We start from the raw sequence: 23476 nt of genomic DNA on the forward strand, positions 1-23476 counted from the left end.
TCCATTTGGACCCAAAGGGGATGGCTACCCGGGCCCTATGGTAAGCCCACAAACCCAGACTCTACACGCCTGTCAGTCAGCTGTTTGTCTTCAGTTGAAATTTGATGTCAGAGAGTGCAATTAGTGCTTGGGGTTGACTTTGGTCTTGTGTTAGTTCTTGTTGTGGTTCTGGGTTTGAGTCTGGTCCTGTCTCCCTTAGGGCCCTCCTGGTCTTCCTGGGCTTCAGGGTGAACCTGGCCCAGAAGGGTTGGGCTTCCCTGGACCAAAGGTACAAACAACATTTTTTTGTGTTTGTGTGGTGTTGTTACCTCCCTCTCTCTCTCTCTCTCTCTCTTTTCTCTCTCACTCACTCTCTCACACACTCTCTCTCTCTCTCTCTCTCTCATTCTCTCTCTCTCTCTTTCCCTCTCACACTCTCTCTCTCTCTCTCATTCTCTCTCTCTCTGTCTCTCTCTTTCTTTCTCACTCACTCACTCTCTCTCTCTCTCTCTTTCTCTCTCACTCACTCTCTCTCTCTCACACTCTCTCTCTCTCTCCTCATTCTCTCTCTCTGTCTCTCTCTTTCTCTCACTCTCTCTCTCACACACTCTCTCTCTATATGCTAAGTGCTGTATGTGTCTCATTATTCTCTATCTGTGTCGTTTCTGTAAATGTGTGTGTGTGTGTGTGTGTGTGTGTGTGTGTGTGTGTGTGTGTGTTGTGTGTTATAATTATAAGACATATTTCCTTAATTAGATGTTTGACATATGTTTGACAAGTTATAAGACATATTTCCTTAATTAGATGTTTGTCATCAGGGTGATGTGGGCTTCAGAGGGCAGACTGGCTTGCCTGGACCGCCAGGAGAGGGGGTGCAAGGACCACCAGTAAGTCCAGAAACACACAGCTTATCTCTCTCTCTCTCTCTCTCCTCTCTCTCTCTCTCCTCTCTCTCTCTCTCAAATTCAAATTCAAATGGTGCTTTATTGGCATGACAAATATGACACTTGTATTGCCAAAGCAATTGTTTACAAAAAGTACAGTATCAGGATCTAAGCAATTATACAGGTACAAGGGATAGGGGTACATGGACAAAGTGTAAAGAACATTTTTTTTTATTTTTTTTTTTTTTGTCTGTGTCTGGAGTACAACATATTGAGTTCAAGTTCTGAGTGACTCAACATCTGGCATAGACGCTCGTCTTTCCTCTCTCTCTCTGTCTCTATTTCTCTCTCTCTCTGTCTCTATTTCTCTATTCTTCTTTCTCTTGTTCTCTATCTCTCTGTTTCATACATACAGTATGGGGATCTTATTTAGAAGATGGTCAAAGTGCAAAGTCAGGCAACAAGTAAAGTGTCTTGTGCATTAACTAAAAGCTTTCGTGTGGCATGTCAGGCACTCTTAAGATCTTGTTTATGGTATTAAATTAGGAAATACAGTAGATGTTGTGTTAAATTAGACTTAAGTTAGACTTTTCGTTTTCAACATCAGCGACAAAATGTGAAGAAACAATAGTTTTGACTTAATGTCTATAACCCTAAGCTCCGTGTTATCAACTGAGGTTAGCAAGCTCTCTTATAATACCACACTGTAGAGACTTCTCCTCTAATGAGGAGACAGCACTCAAAGAATCCTCCATAGAAATGGATGGGGTTAGTTAGTAATGCAAATATGGTCGCTGTCTAGCCTACACATATTCCGCCCCTTCCTGTATGCCTTCCTCATTCACTTGAATAGGAAAATAGCTGCCCGATAACTGCCCAAAGTGCCTTGCAAGATAGCCGTCGAGTGGGGGGACTGACTTGCCTAATAGGACTTTGGCTGTACCACGTGTGGTTGCTGAATTAAATACAGTGCCGTGTGACTGCGTTCAAGACCACTCAAAGCCTACAGAATCCCACAAAGTTTGAATCATCAGTCGATAATTACTCATATGCATCTGATCAAAACACTCACAACTAGTCAAAAATCATCCGCTTTAAAATGATCAGGCTATTCTCCTTTGAACACTATAACAGTAAGCTGAGCTCACAGCCATGGAGTTATGGTCCTGTTCTTTTTTTATTTGGTGCTATTGAAGTGGATAAGTATCTAGTCCTGGGCAAAATCTGATCGGGCCCAGATGATCTTGAGAGAGGTGGCAGAGTTCATTCAGTAAAATCAAACGCCATATGACATGTCAGAAGTGATCTGCTGGGATCTTATGTTCAAAGGCTGCCCCAATGAGCATATCATTTTAACAGGTCATCATTCATGTCTCTGCTGTCATGTTAGTGAACACACACACACACACACACACACACACACACACACACACACACACACACACGCACGCAAAGGTCTTTGTGTAAGAGAATGTAAGGCAAAGACAGAAACCATCTGCTACTACATGTGTTTAAACACCAACACTTGCTATGGTTATTATAACCAGACTGACGCTAGTGCTAAGCTCCTTGGAGTGCCTCTTCTACAGAGGGCAATGGTGATGATGGAGAAGGCTTATAGTAAAGAATGAACAGTGACGGGTTTGTATGTTGTCACACACACACATATACACACACACACACACACACACAAACGTATTGTGCGTACGCCAGTATTTATTTTTGTTTGCCAAAGCACCTCTCTTAACCTGTATTGGCATTAATGTTTGATGGTTTGCCAGATCTCTTATCAGTGCCTCTCTCTCTCTCTCTCTCTCTCTTGTCTCCAGGGAAACCAGGGAAGACCTGGGCCACCAGGTCCTGCAGGTCCCCAGGGAATCGGTCTTCAGGGACCAAAGGTATGGAACACTATACCTATACATAAACACATGCAAACGTGCAAATACACGTATGTTATATATTATGCTGTTTATTTTTATTTCCACACACACACACACACACACACACACACACACATTGACTCTCCTGCTTGTTCTTGTGGGTGTTCTCAGGGAGACCAAGGATCCCCAGGGGGGACAGGACCGAGGGGTCCCCCAGGAGAAGGCTTCGCAGGGCCAAAGGTACACAAGGATCTCCCTCCCTGTAGCTTCTTACTGACCTTTTCCTGAAAGACGTCCTTTTTAATATACTATATTCTCCACTCTCCACTCAGGGGGATCGCGGTTCTTCAGGGGAGAGAGGCCTTAAGGGCATTAAAGGAGACTTGGGAGATGCTGGTGCTCCTGGCGAATCAGTATGTACTCGTAGCTCCATACAGCATATTACACACAGCGAAAAGCACAGTGACACACTATGTTGACATACTATGTTGTACAGTACCTCAGAACACATATATATATATATATATATATATATGCATCGAATGTAAGTTCTATAGAAAACAACAAGGTGTGACTATTTATAAGACTAATGCTTGTTATACTCATATAACATTTATATACTTAAAGCAAAGTAAATTTAATTGAAAATGTAACATTCACACCTCGTATGCCAGTCTATAGTGTAGACGGCCTACTAAGGGTTCAGTAACTTCAGTAACTTCTATAAATGTAGATGTCACCCTCGTTTTTGAAATGCTTATTGATAACTGTATGCTTGTCTTAGTACCAATAGAAAAGTTACTCCAAGCACATAAGAGGCCTGATTATGAAACAGAGCATGAACATGCATGCACATGATCACTTTGTATGTATTCTTCTGTGTTTTAAGGGAAGACCTGGTGTAAAAGGAGAAGCAGGCCTTACGGTACATTTATCCACTCGCTTGAATATTAATGTAGACAAACACACAGTAACAGCTACTTACAGTAAATGCTAAAGAAATGAACATATACTTCTTCGATATTCTTTGTTGGAAGTTAATTCAGAATTTCTCATGCAACTTGATTCTGATCCAAAACAGAGAGAAGATGTTATCAGGCTGATCAAGGAGATTTGTGGTAACCATACACTCATTTACACAGGCTCAGCTGCATTATTAAGCTTTCAGAAATCACATGGTCAGTTCTTGGCTCCTGAATAATCTCAGACGCTTTGTTTTTGTTTGTTTGACCTTGGCGGCTTGTTTGTTTGTTTGTCCTTTGTCTCCAGGCTGTGGAATCAAGTGCAAGGAGGTGCCCATGGAGCTGGTGTTTGTCATTGACAGCTCGGAGAGTGTGGGCCCTGACAATTACAACATCGTGAAGGAATTTGTCACGACGCTGGTGGATCGTGTGACCATCGGTCGTAATGCCACGCGTGTGGGCTTGGTCCTCTACAGTCATGAGGTCAGTTAATTTCCTTTACAGATCCCAAGAGGAAAATCAATTACACATTCAGCCACAATTATGCGTTTTCTGCACTGCCACACACACACTCTCGGTGTCCAAGTCTGTAAATTGTAACAGAATGGATTTCTTTTAAAATTTGTAATGTATTTTTACTTTGTATTTCTACCAATTTACCAACCTATTTTTCAACCACAGGCCAAACTTGAGTTTGACCTGACACGCTACAACGCCAAGCAGGACGTCAAGCAGGCCATCCGCAACATGCCTTACATGGGCGAGGGCACTCTCACGGGCACTGCCATACGCATGGCCACACAGGCCTTCTACAGTGCCCGCCACGGCGTGCGCAAGGTGGCCGTGGTCATCACTGACGGGCAGACGGACACACGCGACCCCGTCAAGCTGGACATAGCTGTCCGGGAAGCACACGCGGCCAACGTGGAGATGTACGCGTTGGGCATTGTCAACGCCAGTGACCCCACGCAGAAGGAGTTCCTCCGTGAGCTTGACCTCATCGCCTCCGACCCAGACAGCGAGCACATGTACCTCATTGATGACTTCAACACACTGCCAGGTAAACAGTCCGCCTACCTGGCCAAACAAACTTTTCATAAGTGCCATTTAAAAGTGTTGTCCATTAATCCAATCCACTGGTCTTTTTCTCAAATTGCTCATGGTCCTGCACTTGTGTTGTGTTAGAGTTTCTTGGTATATTTGCCAGCCTTTATTGAGGCAATTTCAATTTCCCTTAAGACAGATGTTATGTTTACAGAATAGTCATTTCTAATCTTCATTACGTCATTGTTTAATTCCATCAAAATGTAGCTTTCAGCGGAACTACATGATTTGGTTTTGCCCCACTATTTCAGTATTCAACTTCAACACCTGTGTATCCATCTGTAGTTAGCTTTCATGCTAGCCTTAAACAGTCATGCATTCGGTTGGGTGCATTCGGTTTTCCATTTAGCTTTCCTGTTAAGAGTATGCAATCTGTTTTTTCACTCCCAGCTCTGGAATCTAAAATGGTCAATCAGTTCTGTGAGGATGAGAACGGCGCTTTGGTCCTCAACCGTGTCAATGGCTACCTTAATGGATACAATGGCAACAACGGCTACAACGGCCACCGTAACCGGATCAATGATGCCAACGGCCAAAACAACAACAGACATACGCTAAATGGGAGACACCCTCTATCGCCCACTAACACACACATTACTACACATAGAGAAACACACGGAGGCACACACACATCGTCACACTCTGGAACCCATAGTGGAACACACACAAGAACCCATTCCGGAACCCATAGCGGTGCAAACACAGGTACACACACTGGAACGCATTCTGGCCAAGACCATTCGCACACTGTCAGCAGTGGAGGAAAAACCACAGAGGTCAGTCAGACATTTTGGAATCCATAACAAAAATGATAGCACCTGTGTAGTGTTATCTTGTCTAATGGTTCCTGCTCTGTGTGTGTATATGTGTTGGTGTGTTTGTGAGTGCATGCATTCATGTGTGTGTGTGTGTGTGTGTGTGTGTGTGTGTGTGTGCTTGCATGTGTGCATGTCTATATCTGTGTGTGTGTATGCTCGTGTGTCTGCGTGCATATATCCATATGTGTGTGTGTGTGTGTGTGTGTGTGTGTGTGTGTGTGTGTGTTACAACAGCATGGTGGTGTTGCCACCGGTGACACACAATTACACACCAGGATCCACAGCCATGGCAACAGGACATCTGTCAACAGGACGTCCACACCCACTATCTATGTCCCAGCACCGAAAGACCCTTTCCCTGAAGGTACACACACTCAGGCATTTCAGCCTCAACCAACTTTTATTATCTAAATGGTGTGTCTGTGTGTGTCTATGTTTGTGTGATTCCTACCTACTTACTATACATACATTCATACAACATAAACATACATACATACATACATACATACATACATTTATAAATACATACACTCACATACATCTATTCTTTCAGTAAGAGTCTACTGTTATTTCAGCATGTGTGGAGTGCTTCTGATTTGTGATGCACTGTAATTCCCTGTCTCTGGCACAGAGGTCATCCCCCTGGACCCACGCTGTGAGCTGCTGCTGGACCCAGGGCCGTGCCGCGAGTACATCATCCGCTGGTACTACGACCGGCAGGCCAACGCCTGTGCCCAGTTCTGGTACGGAGGCTGCGAGGGGAACCGGAACCGCTTTGACACTGAGGCAGAGTGCAAGAAGACCTGCGTGGCCAGGAAAGCAGGTATGTGTACTCTCTCTCTCTCACGCACACACACACATCACACACAGTCATTTGCGTGCATAGATACTCAGATGTGCATTCTTACTCTATCTTTCTGTCTGACACACACACACACACACACACACACACACACACACACACACACACACACACACACACACTCTAAACTACACATGTACTATCACACAAACACATTCAGTATACAGGCATGGACCCTAAACATACACTGTAAGTCTCTCTGTCACATACAGTATATACTCAAAAAGAAAGGCTTAAAGCATGTGTATGTGTTTTTTGTTTTCATAGATGGCTAACGCAGAGGGTCCAGTCGGAACACCTCATCTTTGCTATACCTCGTCCGTCGCTACCCTCCGCAACAGTGGGCAGCAGACGGCACAACAACGCCTCCGTCAGCGCAGCTCCAACAAGCCAGTCCTAACTATGCCGATTGGGCCTTGTGTAAATACTATAGTCACCAAGTCAGTCCACATATAGGCTAGTAAAGATAGTCATGTCTGACTTTCATATCTAAACTGTACTTGTTGTTTGTATTTTTATGTATGTTTTATACTGTATCTTTTCTCACTGGAGTCTGTTTGGAATTGAAAGAATGGAGTACTGTGATCATTCGATGAGTTGTTGTTTGTCATCTGCATACTTTTTCCAAGACAATTTTAAGGTCATCATATACACACATGTGCACACACACACACACACACACACACACACTGCCAGTAATACACCCATTTTGCCCAGGGCGATACTGCATTCGTGCAAGTCTAGTTTTACATTGTGGTTCTCTGAGAATTTGAATATAAGGGAAGTGACATAATAATGATGGGAAGGTGTTATAAAAGCAGAACATATTACTCTCTCTCTCTCTCTCTCTCTCTCTCTCTCTCTCTCTCACACACACACACACACACACACACACACACACACACACACACACACACACACACACACACACACACACACACAATGTCTCCGGCCAGCAAACATGCACATAAATGCATCACACACAGTCTCTGAGTATCTGTGAATCTAACAACACTGCTCAAGTTAATCTTGGAATTTTATTTTATTGAGATGTTTACAATAACATGAGACCCTGAGCTGCATTCTTGTACATGAGTATGTGTGTTTTACAATGTATTTCCTGACCTTATTTTCATAAATAAAATGGAGTTTTAAATTTTAGTAATGGTGTTGTGACTTGGTGTCTAAGACAGGAAAGAACACAGACGGTGCCACTGGGTAGTGGGCATAGGCAGTTCTGGGTAGGGCTTGTTTTTGGAATTCTTTTGCTAGGGTGTTTTTGGAATTCTTATGTGGCCTTTGGAATTCCCTTCACCACTTTCTAAGGCTCATTCCATCTTTTTCTTGGACTGAATCCAGTGCCAGTGGGTACAAGAGTCAGATGTGTCACAGTGCTTCCAAGGAAAGCCTTGTCTGTTAGCTATGTCAGAGTTGCATACCTCTGTAATGTAATTGCAATGAAACAAGCCCTTGCCAAGTCCTAAACCGACAGAAAAGAAAATAAACTGTCACTAAACTCAAGTCAGATTGTATGACTGATGATAATTTCCCGTCTCTATGTAGGGCTACCAGTTTTAACTTCATGGTAGTGCCTTGCTTACCTGATTGAATTATGAAGTTTCAGCTTTGGTTTGTGAAATATTTTGTATACTGAATTAAATCAGATCAGGACACTGGTGCTATGTAGGCTTAATGGATCATTACCGTTAGCTCTGTGACCACCTTAGGTGTGAATTTAAAGGGGAACTTGGCAACTATTTCAACGTAATAAACCCGTTTAGAAATCATTTGGATGGTTAAATGACCTGTTCCGGTGAAAATGGTGACTTTCCCCGCTGCGCCTAGCGTAATCAGGCGAAAAACCAACCTTGCAACATTGAGACTACCGTCCCGGAAAGAGAAGTGAGAAACAAGAAACTAGTTTTAAATCGTGTTTCTTACCTTGTAACATCCACATAGTTCTGCCAAACTTATGCTAACCGTTCGCTAGCTTGTAAACAAATCCATGTGCTTTATCATTACCTTTTCCCACAGTTTGAAATAGCATAATGCACAATTTCTCCAGCAGAGGGGAAATCCTGCCAAGTTTCCCTTTAACATAACAGCTATGTATTCTTAAATTTTGTTTATCACTGAGTCAAGTTCAGCAAGCTCTCTGCTATCTTGGTTAAGAGGGCCATTCATATTCCAAGGTGCAACCAAGAATGACAGGGGCGATGTTCAGCTGGCTACTGGTGCTGCAGGTCGCGGGTTCGAGTCTGGGACGGAGCTGCGGTGTCGACAACACAGGTTAACTGAGGGCCAAACGAGTCGACAGTAAGACCTTGACCAAAAATCTCTATAAAAGGCTTCCCCTAACCTTAAGACAAATCAGACCACCAATACTCGGCAATATGGATGTTCAGCACTGTTGGAATGTCCCAGTCTGATGTGTTGTGTCTGCGAGTCCGCTGGTTCGAGCCTAGGTTGAGCCATGCAGTCAACAGCACCGATCAAGGAGAAAGCTACACCTTAGCAAATAACCTACTTTAAAAAGTAAGCAAGCACGTAAAAAAGGGATTTCATTGAACTGAAGTCAGATCGGGACACAGGTGCTACGTAGCCTAATGTGAATGTAAATCAACTGTCTGGCACTGGCACTGCACTTTGTTCCTATCCCACTGGTTGAAGTATTCCTCAGTTCTGGTGATGTAGTTCTAATCAACAAAAAACATGGATATGTGTTTGTTCAAGAAAACACATATATTATCTTTATTACATTTAATTAACAACATAGCTGTGTTGTGTATGCCTATCGCTTCGTTCACCATGAGTTCCGAATGTGCAGAGCTACAAAATCCACAGGCCTAACTGTCGCTGTCAGAGCCGTATAAGCCCAGAGCCGTATATAGAGATATCTCTATATCTATATAGCTCTATATATGGCTCTGTATAAGCCTATAGAGAATTGCCATCTAGTGGCAAAAATATGGTATGCCCTCCCAGTGTGAAAACTGGATGATATGTCAGTCAGCAAAACTACTAGTCAAGATAGATGTCGACTAAAGCTTTTCTATCTTGCTTGTTTTTTTTTTTTTTTATATATATTTGTTGGTAGCCTAATGGATGTAGGATGTAGCATTTCCACACTAAACGACCGTAATAGGCCGTAATACTTAATTTAGCCACAAGGTGACGCTATATCATTGTTCTAAACAGAGCCGTACATAGAGATACAAATACGGCTCTGGTTCTAGAGTCGCTGTCTACGGCACTGGTTCTAGAGAAATACCTAGCTGTCACTCCCTTGACCACTTTATATTTGCACACATTTACTGTTTTTCAACTAATTACAAGTGATATACATATATCTAACAAATGAACAACAAATAGGCTACACAACATAGCTTGAAGACATTTTGACAATATGGGTTGTGTCAGAGAATGTCTGTGTGTGCATGTATTCATGTAGCCTGCATTCAGTGAATTACACAGGAAACAAAAGTCCTTGTGTGGGACAAATAATCCTGATTCTGATTCACAGGCAAAAATGATTCTCAAAATAAATCCCATGTTGCATTATTTGTTATTTCAGGACATCCCCCAAAAATGTCAAAACAGCGTTAACCTTTCCGTCAACGTCGTGCATGTCCTTTTTTAAGTTCTAGGAAAACTTAGAGCAATACAATGGCAACTTAATGAGGCTTTTATCTTACATAAAAGTAGCAGAGAACATTAGCTCTTTTCTACAGTCAACTTCCGGTACGTTCTTCTCTGTTTCAGCCGCCTCGTTGGCGCAGTAGGCAGCGCGTCAGTCTCATAATCTGAAGGTCGTGAGTTCGAGCCTCACACGGGGCAGGGCGAGATATCCTTTTTCCACTGCCATGTTCATAGTAAATACAGAGAACCTCATGAAATCCACCGGTAGTCCTCTCGGCCTTAACAATCTTTGCTTATAGTATGTCCAGAAAACAGTTGAATTCAACATCCTCGGTACATTTGAAATTATTCAAAACAGAGTACAGAGAGACAGTCAAATTATCTCCCACCAAAATTTTTTTTTGTAAAATATATCGTTAACGTTATTAAAAAGCGCTTAAAGGTTTAAGTTGACACAACTCATATACCGTTGTCTCACATTAATGGGCAATCATGTGAACTAATGTCGTCGGCATTCCCGCCACCTATGAGGGGAGGGACATGTGGGGGAGTGCCTGATGCAATAACGTTATCGTCCTCCCACTGTGCACGGTTCACTTCACGTTGAGCAGTCGGAAACACGCTTCTTACGGTAGCCTATTTATTGTCTGAGAGGAAGTGTGCCAGCATTCAGTGGGACATTAATTCATTTTTTTCTTAGTTTACTCAATTGCCTGTTTTCCACCGGAACCGTCACAATGTCGAATGCGAATTGGAAACCATTCATCTTCGGAGGATTAGCCTCGGTTACGGCTGAATGTGGTGAGTTAACGTTAGAGAAAAACGTGCAACTTAGTGACGAACACCATACAGAATAGCACAGTGATACCTTGGCATGCACTGTTTTAGGAACTGTAAATGTAATGTCATTGCAACACATATTTTGTGTTTCAGGCACCTTTCCAATTGACGTGACCAAAACCCGGCTTCAAGTCCAGGGGCAAGTCTGCGATAGCAAATACAAAGAGATACGCTACCGGGGAATGCTGCACGCGATGGGCCGAATATGCAAGGAGGAAGGTCTTCGAGCTATGTATTCTGGGTAACAGAAGTACATCCATTGGTTTTAATAATGTTGATGTATTGTTTGGAAAATGATCGCTTAAATATGCTATATTTGCCGTCACTCTGAAAATGGAGCCTGAATTTTTGAAAGCCGGGTTAGCTATGCTAACCAAGTTAGACAAGCCGCTTCATTAAATTGGCCTACTGTGGCTCAAGGTGTTGAATGATTTGATTTCCAGTGTTGTAATTCAGTTCACTTTTGTTTGTAGAATTTCACCAGCAATGCTACGACAAGCCTCCTACGGGACGATTAAGATTGGCACATACCAGAGTTTCAAAAGGTTGCTGGTGGACAGTCCAGACGGTGAGTAATAACGTTATTGGGTTTGCAGCTATTAGGCCTAACGTTAATCCCCACGCACTGGTTAAGGTGGTTAAGGACTATAGACAGTCTATGGGTTACACTGTTTCAGTGGTGATGGAATCTTGCACTAACCGCCTCCCAGTGTTCTAATGTGGAATCCAAGAAGTCTCCTACTGTCCTGCAAATGCAAGGTCTTCCTCAATTCCATAAAGAGATAAATAAGCAATTGGGAGTCCTGGAATTAGGCTGGACTGAAGACCATTTAAGTCAGATAACTAAATCAGATTCTTCTGCCACAGCTACAAATTCTTACCTGGCTACTGCATGTTTACAGATTTCCTTTTGTTTGTCCTTATCAAAAGTCTCAATTGATATTTAATATCATTGATATTTACGTGTGTGTGTGTTTCTGATCTCCCTTAGATGAGACACTGCTGACTAATGTGGTGTGTGGAGTCTTCTCGGGTGTCATCTCATCCTCCATTGCTAACCCCACTGACGTCCTGAAGGTACACTCTCACCTTAGCGTGCAGCTGAACTGTTAGTCATCAGTGTCCATAGGCTCTCAGATGACTTTACTCAGGAGCAAATAATTCCTGCCATAGATGGAGGCTGGATCTGAGCCACGTCTTTGCTGGCTCTGTTCTTGTCCGTTTCCTCCGTCCGTTTCAGTCTTTTAGATCAGGCTGCCTATACGTCTCTTCCTTATCCTAGAAGTCTTGCTCCCATATAAATCTATAAGTCTACATATACTCCAGAATGGCAAGGTGTTAAAAATCTTTGCTAGGTTTGTGCATAATTTAACCTTGTTCTACTTCAGAGTATACTAGTCTTTACTTCATAGCCATATTATGAAATAATAATATATATGATTTCTTTCTTCATGTAAACATCTTATGCTGCATGATTGCTAGAGTTATTCATAATTGGGATTTTCCAGTTAGAGTTGACATCAGATTTTTGCTAACACTGAAAGTTACCGATAAGACACTTTTAAACATCTCTAATAGTGCGCAAACGGAAACCTGACCTTAACAAGATTCCAAGGTCATCTGTAGAAGGCTAAAAGGGGTGGGTGGTTGTGGGGAGAGGCCTGGCCTTTACTGGGGGAACAGTCTGTTACTCCTTGGTTGCTAATATTAGTGTGTTCTTTTCATGATCCTCTAGTAGAAATTCCTCTGATTGACTCTTGCCAGTTGCTGGTCTCGGTGACTAACTTGGCTTACTCCATTATGTCATATACAGTGGATTATAAGTGTATGCAGTATAATATTGGTTGGTATACACTTGCAGAAATAGAGGCTGGATGGTGTCTTGGTGACTGTTTAGGCGATCTGGATATTGGGAAATATTGAATTTCCCCTTGGGGATCAATAAAGTATCTATCTATCTATCTATCTATCTATCTATCTATCTATCTATCTATCTATCTTGTGCCAAGTAGTTGCAGATTAAATACCGCAGACAGGACACACTAGTTCTTTTGGCTCTCCTGCACGGTACCGAATGGAGACGGTCCAAGAACAGCCCAGCTTTTTGACTTATCAGTTACATTAAGTATGCTTTGTAAATCATGTCTCAAGTAGCCATGTAGTCATAAGACGTCAATTTATTAGTAGGATAAACCCCTTCCGACTAGCCATCTAATAAGATCTACAATGCCATATTAGTAACTAAATGTTCTAGAATTCTAGATGTTCTGCATAAGAACACTTTGCAGAAGTGAGCAAGTACATCTGTGTAAAGAGATCAGGACTAATGGGCATGGCCCACTTTAAAGAGCTTGGCATTCGCTCATAAGGTTTAGTGGCATAAATTCAGACAGGCACATAAATATGGAGGCAGCTCAGGGCCAAAGGGTTATTGGATCTACCCCCAGCCTGGTGGTCACGATGGCTGGCACTGGTCTTCAATAATTCACTAGGCTGTTGTGGTGGTTGTGTTATGTAAACAGTGAAAGGGGTGTCCTTGACTGGTGTTCAAAGCTTAATTGTCTTTGTTGTAAAAGATGTTGTAACTTTGTTTGCATTGTGTGTTTACAACCTACCCAAGATCCTTATAGTAGAGATGGGTAGGTACATAGCATCCTGAATGCAGTGCTATCCATTTGAATGTGTAACTTATTGTCCCAGTCTTTGGACTTACTGGCAATCTCCTCATATTTTTTTGTTGTTTTTGTTTTGTCATCTTTATTTTAGATCCGGATGCAGGCTCAGGGAAATCTCATTCAGGGAAGCATGATTGGAAACTTCATTAACATCTATCAGCAGGAGGGAACAAGGGGCTTGTGGAGGGTAAGCATGCAGGAACGCATGTATTTGGATGTGTGTACACACATTTATATGCAAACTTCCATGCTCCTTCAAACCTGAAACACACATATGCATATGCAAACACATACAGCATGTATTTGTATGTGTACCAGAGCTAGTGAGTGGAGCTGAGCGATGCAAATATCCCGCTCCTCGCTCAGGTGGCTGTTTACTCGGCCGTTCCTCCGCTCAAATTCGCGTCAGGTCACTCCGCTCAAATTCGCTCCAGTTTAAAAGAGGGAAAAATAAATACAAGCCGAATTGTCACCTTGAACAGAAAACTTAAATCCCAAAGAACTAAGAGCAACAGCAATATATTTCACTCATAGAACATTTATTTTAAAATGCAACACTGAACGAGCAGCAGAACGAACAAGCTTGGCAACGTCAATACATATACACGTAAAACTAAAGGGATCAGTGGGATTTATTGCCTAAAGAATAGAGGCTCAGCATCCAAGTTTTACTTTAGCCTTCTACTTGATACGAATCATATTCAAATTCACGTTTCAAATTCACGTCTCCGTTTCTGCGAAATGTGTTTTCTTGTCTGTCTGTGATTGCCATGTTTACCTCGCTGGTGAATGTCACCCAGGTCATAACCAGGTGATGGATGGATAGGTGTGACGGGTAGCGTTCCTCAGGGCTGTTTTTTTGCTCATACAGCCCTGCTGTGTGTGTGTGTGTGTGTGTGTGTGGCTTAACAGCACCCAGAATTAATAATGTTGTTTTTCAGGGGGTGTCCCTTACTGCCCAGAGAGCTGCCATCGTGGTAGGCGTCGAGCTTCCCGTCTATGACCTCACCAAGAAGCACCTGATTCTCTCTGGCCACATGGGGGACACTGTGTACACCCACTTCCTGTGAGTTCCACCTCTACACGCTTGTTCAAATTAATATGTGACAGAAACGGGGCCTATTTCTCCAAATCGCAAAAGGAATCGCAGTCATAGGAGGAAGACCACACCCACAGATTATAGTTTTACACACACCCCCACAAGACAAGTGACTCCGTTTTTAATAGGGATTTGAATGACAAAGGAGTAGAGGTCAGTTCTTTCTCCGTTGTCTGACGACTTCACAAGCACTCCTGAGATCTGTAGACCTGCAGATAGGATTCTATATTTTAATGTTATTATGTTGGTACCTGTACAAAGCTAATGCGCTGCCGATGTGTGCAGGTCTGAGTGAAGATTAAGTGTCTCATCCCCATGAAAGATGGATGGGGTGAAACACTGTTATTCTCTGAGCTGCTCCAAGCCTGTAGAGTAGCTCATGTATTTCATATTATGCATACACCTGCACGCACCTCGAAACCAGCTCTCATGTTTGAGGCTCTTGGCAAGTGTTTTCTGGTCTGCTCTGATTGAGGGGTGTAGTGAAGCTCTGTTATCCTCCGAGCCGTGCCAAACCTTTTGGGTGGCTTGTTCTTTGCTTTGAGCACAGAGAGGATTCAGTTTTTTTTTTTTTTTTTTTTTTTTTTAGCATTAACATTGGCTGTTCTCAGACCTGATTGTTATAATGCTATTGATCCAGTTTTTCATGAATATGTCTCAAGGCACTTTACAGAACCTAACTTGAACCTGAACTTGAACCAGACAGGGGCAATGGAAACCTCCCTTCTAAGAGAAGGAACTCTTGAACAGAACCACAGATCATATAGAAGGGGGCTATCTGCTTGGTGTTGGCTGGATAGAGAGATGAGGTCTTATATGTATCGATTTAGAATATGCTAATTTTAATCAGACATTGTACACATCAGTGTGTTCCTACTGACTACTATTAACTACTATCTACTAGTAGCTTATATTCAGAGAAGCATAGGGAACATGCACTCTTATTTGTGTAATACTCCTAGTACAAGGATCTACCGCACATACTCCATTGTTTCACACTTGCAATAAACTACTTTAATCTCTTGCTACATTCAGCCTAACACACAGTTGCCTTTGTTGGAGGCAATTGAGGGTGAAGGTACCTAAATTGGCATGTCCTGTGCTCGCGCTGAGCCTTGCTAATGCTAATATTTGCTAATGGGAGAAAGGAAGGAATGGTAATTATGTGTGATTGCCTTCCTCTTCATTTGGGTGTTGCTGCTAAACTCTCGTAATGGTGCAATCCCAGGGATTAGCATGGAAGAAAGTGAGGGGAAAATGGGATTAACAGAAGAATGTTATGACATCTCACGGCGGATCACCAGGTCATGAACGTGTCAGATTTACACATTATTAGGCTCGTGTTTTTTTTTGTTTTGTTTTTTTTTTTTTCTCCCCTTGAATTCTGTGTAGTATTACTTAACTTAACTGTAACAATTGGACTGCCTAACAGTTACAGCAAAATACCTTGTACCTATGAGGATCTCCCTGACCTCTTCAAGTGGTTGTGGGTAGATTTTCACGGAAGTTTAACCACCACAACATCAGTAATTGATGTTTGACCCCAATGGGCTGTTTGGATGGTAGTGTTTCTTTAGGTACATGTTTGTGCACGCAACAGATTTTGTAATTGCCACTGATCTCATGACGGAGGGGCAGAGAGTGCTTGACCTGTTTATGCATTCCAAGCAGTTAACGAGGGAGACGCTGACTGGCTTTTCCTGTCGGTTCACAGGCCTATGGGGCTAAATGCCAACGTGAAGCCCAGGTACACAAACAATGAACATGGACTTGAACTTTGGCACAATGAACAAGTGTGCTTTTCTTTTCTCCCTCTCAGCACTCTATCTTTGTGATGGATGTGATCTAAAATCTGAGTAATCTCTGTCAGTCCAACCATCTGTGTCTAGGTTATGCACAACCAATCAGGGTAAATAGTGTGGTTGTGACTTTGGAGCAATCGTGTTAAAACATGCAGTGGTGGGAGCTGCTTAAATGTGGTTTGGGTGAGGCTGATTTCATACTTCCGGGAATTTGTTTTTGTGGTGAGCTGAACGGGTGCCAGAGAGCTTCAGTTAACAGTCACAGATGCCAATCTCCTGAAAAGGATGGAATGAAAGCAAAACCAAACTTGAATATTAAACATGCAGAGAAGGTGGACATCAAACTGGCATTTTAAGTTGTTGGCTGATGTGTTAACTTTGTTATCTTTAACATGTCTTTCTCATGATGGAAAGTCTGTGTTCTTTTGTGCAGCATTAGGCGAGGTTATGAGTACAAAAAGAGATGAATACATGAATCAGTCAATAATTGAAAATGGACTCTTCGGGCTCTGAATGTGTAAATACTCTTGTTAAGCTACAGTGCTTTCTTAAAGCATAATTCCGGAGCGATTTCAACCCAGAGTCTGTTACACCAGCTTCAGCGCCTCCAGTCTAAAGGCTAACAGTGGAAGTGCTTAGGGCAGACTGCCAAAAAAATGTTTAACGACTGCTGGTTGATCTTTTGATATTTCATCTACCAGATGATTCTGTGATTGACTGATGCTTAATAATTCTGCTGGTCTGATTCTGTGGTTGTTCTGAAGGTTGATATTGAAATCGCCATGATTTGAATCTGTGTTTCTGCAGGTCCAGTTTTGCGTGCGGCCTGGCAGGAGCGCTGGCGTCCAACCCCATCGACGTGGTGCGCACCCGCATGATGAACCAGCGGGTGGTGCTGGATGGCACATGTGGAGGGTACAAGGGCACACTGGACTGCCTGCTGCAGGTAAGCATCCAATCAACCAGCACAATCCTCCCAGAGAGAGGCTATCTGGTTTAGAACAGGGATGGGTCCAAACAGAGGCGACCCAAGTAAGATATGGTGAACGTTTGTTGAACAACTGGGCTACACTGAACGAATGCATAATGTTGGAAAAGCATACGTGCCACAGAAAAAGAGGGGGAAAAAGGGGGGTCTTATCTTGAATCTATGCATGTCTGATGTAGCCAGTTTCTTTGATTATAGTGCGAGCCGTAGTGTCACAGCATACGAGCTGCGAATATTCTGCATTCGGTAGCTAGGAGTTAGAGTGCTCAAAGTGATACTTTCTCTGTCGTTTAAGGATGGGGAAATGCCCCGCTGAGTGAGCTGACTGACTGTCTTTCTTGTGTCCTACAGACGTGGAGATCAGAAGGGTTCCTGGCTCTCTACAAGGGCTTCTTTCCAAACTGGCTGCGACTGGGACCATGGAACATCATTGTATCCTTTTCCACTCTGGCTTATGTCTGTGTGTGTCTGTCTGTGTGTCTGTGGTGGTTGGTTATGTTGGGGAGCAATCCTACCCCATAGGCTATCCCCCCCTCGTTCATATCGGTGTCATTTTGTGTGTGTAAGAGGCAGCACAAATTTACCCTGTACCTGCACTTGGAAAATAATCTGCCTGGTTAGTGCACTTCCTGTGTGTAATCGGGTGCAGGTGTTAGGAATATTCTTTAGGCCCCTCACAGAATCAACCAGAACAGCTAATGCTCATCAGCTGTTTAACAGACATACATGCGTACATACATTGTCTTGTGTGGCATGAGGCGTGATGCACTTAACCCACTGTGCCTATACCTTGACCTATACGTTTTTTTTCCTAGAGTGGTCATTACATAATGATTACATAACACACCCTCAGCTCATGCGAGAGGGGCCCCTCACCAGGGATTGCGATGAGAGGTTGAGTTGAGCTACCAACAATGGGCGGTACAGTCCTGCTGAAGGGCCGCTCTGAGATTAGATTAGCTCTGACGCACTTGTGTAAGAGTGAGACCCAGGATCAGTTTAGGGAGAGAGCCAAAGAGGAGAAAGAGGGTGACGTTTATTCAGTGAAGTTTAGTGACCCTCTATGAAGAAATTCAAGGGGGAAGTGCGGGAATGACAAAACAAAGAGGATTAACCGTCACATATGCAGTTTCCTGCACTCTGTTTAGGTGCTGTTTTACTCTGTGTCTGTGTTTACGATTAGAAATGTCAAAAAAAATTAGCCTACCGCTTTATTCTTCTTCATAGTTTGATATACCAAAAATCCGAAGTACTTCCACATCGAACTCCTCAAGTTATTAGGGCCCATCACTCGTCTCTCTACATGTCGCACAGGTTGATCGCGTTGTCCTCCATTTTTGCCAAAACACGAGCAGCACAGCTGCTGATTGAAACGGCTGTTCGGTCGTAAAATTGGTGGGAATTTTCTTTTTAGCTTTCGCAATGTTTACTGCACTTCGGAATTCTTTTATATTCTTATGTTCTTGTTTGTGAATTTTTGTTACATCTATCTTTTTTATTTGTTTTATTTCGTTTAAAATTAATAGTGTAAATATTTGGTTAAAATCGATTCCCTATTTTAGTTTTCGAAACTTGTGTTTGGTCCAATCGATTGTGCAATCGATTTTCGAACGTAAAGTGACAGCCCTACACACCATTGATACAAAATATTTCCATATGATTGTACATATTTCATTGGTGCTTTTTATGAAAACACAGACCCTGTATTTTCTGCAAGATGATCATATCAGACATAGGAGACCAGGAGAAAAGCTAAATGTGTTTATTTATGTGTTAAGTTTGTTGCCTAAAGTGAGGTATGATTCTTTTTAAGGTCATAGAAGTGGCTGCACAAGTAAAACGGTTTAAAATCTTCAGTCAGTTGGTAGACATGCGCTCACAGCAGACAGCTTTCTGCAACTGATTTAATTTGCCCTCATGTGTTTATTCATTGCTTTTATCCATAGTGACATGCAGCACTGGGAAGGTAGACATTTTACCTTTTTGCTGATTTCTGAAATCGAAACCATTGACTTTGGCAGGGGGTGGGGAGATTTCGCTTTAATGCAGGAACACTGCATTTGTTGTTGAAATCTAAAACTGTTTGTTTCTTTGTGATTGTTGCAACCACAGCAAATTGTAGACTGTGTGGTGCACTCACTTGTGTCTTTCTGTTTTATTTATGGGATACATTTTAGTCTTGCTTTTTTCCCTCCTCAAACAGTTACAAACAAACCTGAGATCTTACACAACTGGGTTTTTTTTGGCAGTAATAATTTAACTGTATCTTGTGATTATATGTAGGGCTGAACTGAAGCTTGACTTGTATCGCAATAAAGTCAGACAAATTGCAACTGGCTAGTTACCCCACCCATTTTTCAGGCTTAATTATATGCAAGATTTACAGTGTATGTCATGTATTACACCTTAACCCTGCACCGTTCAGTTCTTCCTCACCTACGAGCAGCTGAAAAAGATTGACGTGTAAGACACTTCATCACCATGAGGAAGAGGAGAGGGAGAAGTAGAAGAGAGTGGCACGGCAATGCCTCGCCAAACCGTACCGAGCGTAGAACCCGGGATGGAGTGGATTGACCAAGGTAGCCAAATGCCATCTCATGCCAGTCGGGCCCCACCTGTCTGCCCACCCTGCCAACCATAGCTGTCAGAAGTGTCGCCTTCCTTCCCCTTATGCTACCCAGGCTAAGGGGCATATACCTCGTCACAGTGCTCCCCCACACATGGCTGCTTGCGCCAGCATAGCTGGCGTGCTGCTCTACATACACCAGGCTTCCGTGTCTACTCCACACCGTCTACATCTGTCTGCTTATTAAGGCCGTGGTAGAACCCGAACCTCCAGAGAAGTTTATTTCTGGATGCGGCTTTGCTCCGCCGCGGCAGCAGTGTTTGATTGGCGGCTTTCGAGGGAGTGACGCGCCGGTCTCGCTGGGGTCTGTGTGGTTGTCAGGTGACGCCTGATAAGAGCTGGAGATAAGGACAGAATATATGGAATGTGTACAAACACACAGGGAATTTTTATTGTGCTCTGTTATGGAACAGAGAATGTGTTGACGTGTTGACAAAGTCTAGTCAGCTAGATTATTTTGTCACCCCCACACACCCACACACACACACACTCCCCAAACTAATTTTGGAATGAAATTAGAGTGACCCTCATCGGATGCCCTATAAAGAAGGGGCTACACTCTTTTATTTAAATCTCAAAGATAAAAAAATAATAATCATAATTTGCCACTTTCTGAAAGGACCAAAGCATAAGTGTTTTTGTTTTTGTTAGTTGTGATTTTTAAGTGTCACATTGTTAACTTATCTAGCAGTTTTCATCACAGAGTACATACTCGATTTAATTTCTTCAGACATTTTAAATCCCAATCCTTCAATTCATCCAAATTATCTGCCACATGTCTAGAGGGTCCAGACGTGAATGTCAATGTGCCTTGCTCTTTTCTTTTAGATGAGTTTCACACTCTTTGACCCCTCTGTACCGCATTTCAGCCAATTCATTTTAGTCTTCTGGTGCACTAGTTTAATGTTACGTCCTCATTGTAAACTTTTAAAAAAATAATTGTAGGGAGATCATAAGAAGGTCACCTGAGGAGCACTATGAAATAGTCCAACAACATTTTCTTATTGTCTAACAAAGATTTGGTCATGAAATGCTGACCTTAGGACGAGAGACTACTGTAAACTGGCTGTATGCAATTGAACCTGGAGCACTTGACACTTTTTTTTTTTTTTTTTTTCTCTCTGATACGGACCATTCTGTTTTGCTGTTGACAATGATTTCACATGTTTTGGTGGGTGTGTCTTGTAACTAGGTGTGTGTGTGCGCTAGCCTCTCAAAAGAACTATGTGTGCTGCAGCATGCCCTACTGAAGAGCTGGAGGTGTTTTGTTTCAAGTAGTGTTATATCACCACCAGCTAGATAGAAGGGCAGAAATCTACTAGGCCCGCTGGGCCACCCCTATAACCTACAACTACATGGCTCAAATGTCCCAGGGTCTTGGGTACATCCTGTCCAGGGCCATCCTATTTAGTGAAGGTGAGCTGCAGTCATGAGACAAGAGTATTACTGTGCAACGACCATTTAAAAGATGACCAAAGCTGTGGAAAGTATTCCTGGGTGTAAACACATTTAGAAAGATTTGGGAATATGAATCTGTGTGCTTGTATCATGACAAGTTGAAATATCATTCTGAATAAATTATTGCTGTTAACCATATGTGGTTGTTTTGAGTCCTTGACCATATGAATTATGTAACTAACATGCTGATCAATGAAGTTATATTTATGCCACTTAAATTCCAAAGTTTGAGGGCCTGAAGTACAGATCCTCATGACCGTGGTAGGTTAAAGGCATGACATGCATACAGTATTAAACATATCGTATAGCCAATCCAAGTAATGAGATGACCACACCCTGTTTTCTACTGTTTGGTGTGCAGTGGTTCAACTTTTCACAGGTAGATATTCATCCTTCCTATCTAGACGGCTATCATGCCACTTAGAGCCTCTGAGTTGTATTAAAATCCACAATGGCAATTAATTTAATAGCTTGATGGGCCAAGTCATGCAGCGTTAGTTGATGTCTCAGCTGTAGTTTGCAGTGCGGAGAATGCATTTCATGAAATGTGCTAACCAGGGTCCTCCTAGAGGATTTCAAATCTAGAACAAGCTTGTTTATTTCGAATGACAATTTCTCTCCCACAATGATTTATGAATAATTCAAGGACCGTGTGAAGTAATTGTTCCTCTATTTTGCTGAGGAGTCCCAGTTTTCCACATAAAGGCCATTTTTTCTGGCGCGCATCGACTACCCAGGGGAAGACGAAAAGCTATTGTCATGAACCCTCTGTGATTCCTTTTTAAATTTATGCGTGGGGATTTATTAGCACCGTTGCAGTGTCTGATTCTTCGTACTGCACTGAGACACCATATTGTTTGCCGTGTTGCTTATACATTATTAAGATCTTTTTTTAAATAAAGATGTTTTGCCGTAAGAACAGACTTGGTCCATAGACTTAATGGAAATGATTCCTAAGCTCCCATGAAATTGCGTTATTGTGAGTGTAGCCCCCCGACAGTTAATTAACTGGATGAACATGAGACTTTTAAACTTGAAGTGTGGTCTGTCTTGGCTATGATTTTGCTCTGGATAGGCCTATATGGTCATGCATGGGGCACTCATTGAAAAAAAAATGCATAACCATGTAGGCCTATCATGCCTAGCTTTTTTCCAGTAATGAAGTGTGCCAGCAGCAATACCAGAAAGAAAAGACTCACTCGTAAAAATAATGGGCCCAATGTGAATTCATACTTTAACATACTACAATCTAGTTTTAAAATCTGCTTGCAGTGGGACTATCACAAATCTTATCAATTTGTTGCGCATACAAATAGCCTATGAGGATAGCATACACAGGATATGACACGTTCATGACAGTATGCAGTTCAAGTCCTCTTTAAACCCTTCCTGAATGCCTATAAGGTGTCAGCCAATGGACACAGCATCAAACTGATCAAAAGGCCATCACAACTCGCTAATGTACGTGGGTGTGTGGATGATTAGGAAATGATGTGTATTGAGTAGGATGGGGCCTCCAAGTTCTAAGAGAAGTGTTTGACCCACATTGCAAAGAGTTGAAAGCCGAAGACGAACTAGTGCGCAGTCACGGGTCTGATTACCGATTCCAGTCGTGACTGTTCAACTGCTGGGGCAGGCTCTCGAGAGATGGACTACCTCTCAGAGGAGATTCCTCAGATGTTTCTGCTATGGCGCTTTACGGACAGTAGGGGGCGATCTAACTCTTCACGCGTTTGTCAGGAAGTCTCAGTTCATTTGCGCATATGAGAGTCCTTCAGGCACAAACGTCTTTATCAGAATAAAGGCCTCCGTGTGAGATGAGATATAAATATTTGAAAGGCAAAGCGATAAATGCGCTGC

The 23476-nt window shown here is 42.6% G+C and overlaps 2 protein-coding genes and 1 non-coding gene across 3 annotated transcripts in view; all 3 read left to right on the top strand.

The window, feature by feature from the left end:
• Positions 1–7650, top strand: part of LOC125288454 (collagen alpha-1(XXVIII) chain-like) — a 31172-nt gene extending 23522 nt beyond the window's left edge. The window contains 14 exon segments of the mRNA XM_048234839.1: positions 1–40; positions 200–268; positions 798–866; positions 2693–2761; positions 2915–2983; positions 3076–3156; positions 3633–3668; positions 3825–3861; positions 4013–4188; positions 4387–4765; positions 5200–5585; positions 5862–5991; positions 6259–6450; positions 6757–7650. The exon segment at positions 1–40 is cut by the window's left edge and continues 29 nt beyond it. Of these exon segments, the coding sequence (XP_048090796.1) occupies positions 1–40; positions 200–268; positions 798–866; positions 2693–2761; positions 2915–2983; positions 3076–3156; positions 3633–3668; positions 3825–3861; positions 4013–4188; positions 4387–4765; positions 5200–5585; positions 5862–5991; positions 6259–6450; positions 6757–6764 (1741 nt within the window). The 3' untranslated portion in view covers positions 6765–7650.
• A 2603-nt stretch (positions 7651–10253) lies between these two features.
• On the top strand, positions 10254–10326 carry trnam-cau. The gene has a single exon. It is a non-coding gene; the product is annotated as a tRNA-Met (tRNA).
• Positions 10327–10700: 374 nt separating this feature from the next.
• LOC125288751 (kidney mitochondrial carrier protein 1) lies at positions 10701–21754 on the top strand. Its single transcript, XM_048235361.1, has 9 exons — positions 10701–10929; positions 11062–11209; positions 11442–11536; positions 11960–12045; positions 13735–13830; positions 14585–14709; positions 17352–17490; positions 17884–17964; positions 19958–21754. Exons 1-9 carry the CDS (start codon positions 10866–10868, stop codon positions 19997–19999), a joined length of 876 nt encoding a protein of 291 aa, XP_048091318.1. The 5' UTR covers positions 10701–10865; the 3' UTR covers positions 20000–21754.
• Positions 21755–23476: the final 1722 nt, after the last annotated feature.

This window comes from Alosa alosa, chromosome 23, assembly GCF_017589495.1.
Source record: "Alosa alosa isolate M-15738 ecotype Scorff River chromosome 23, AALO_Geno_1.1, whole genome shotgun sequence".
Taxonomy (NCBI): Eukaryota; Metazoa; Chordata; class Actinopteri; order Clupeiformes; family Clupeidae; genus Alosa; species Alosa alosa.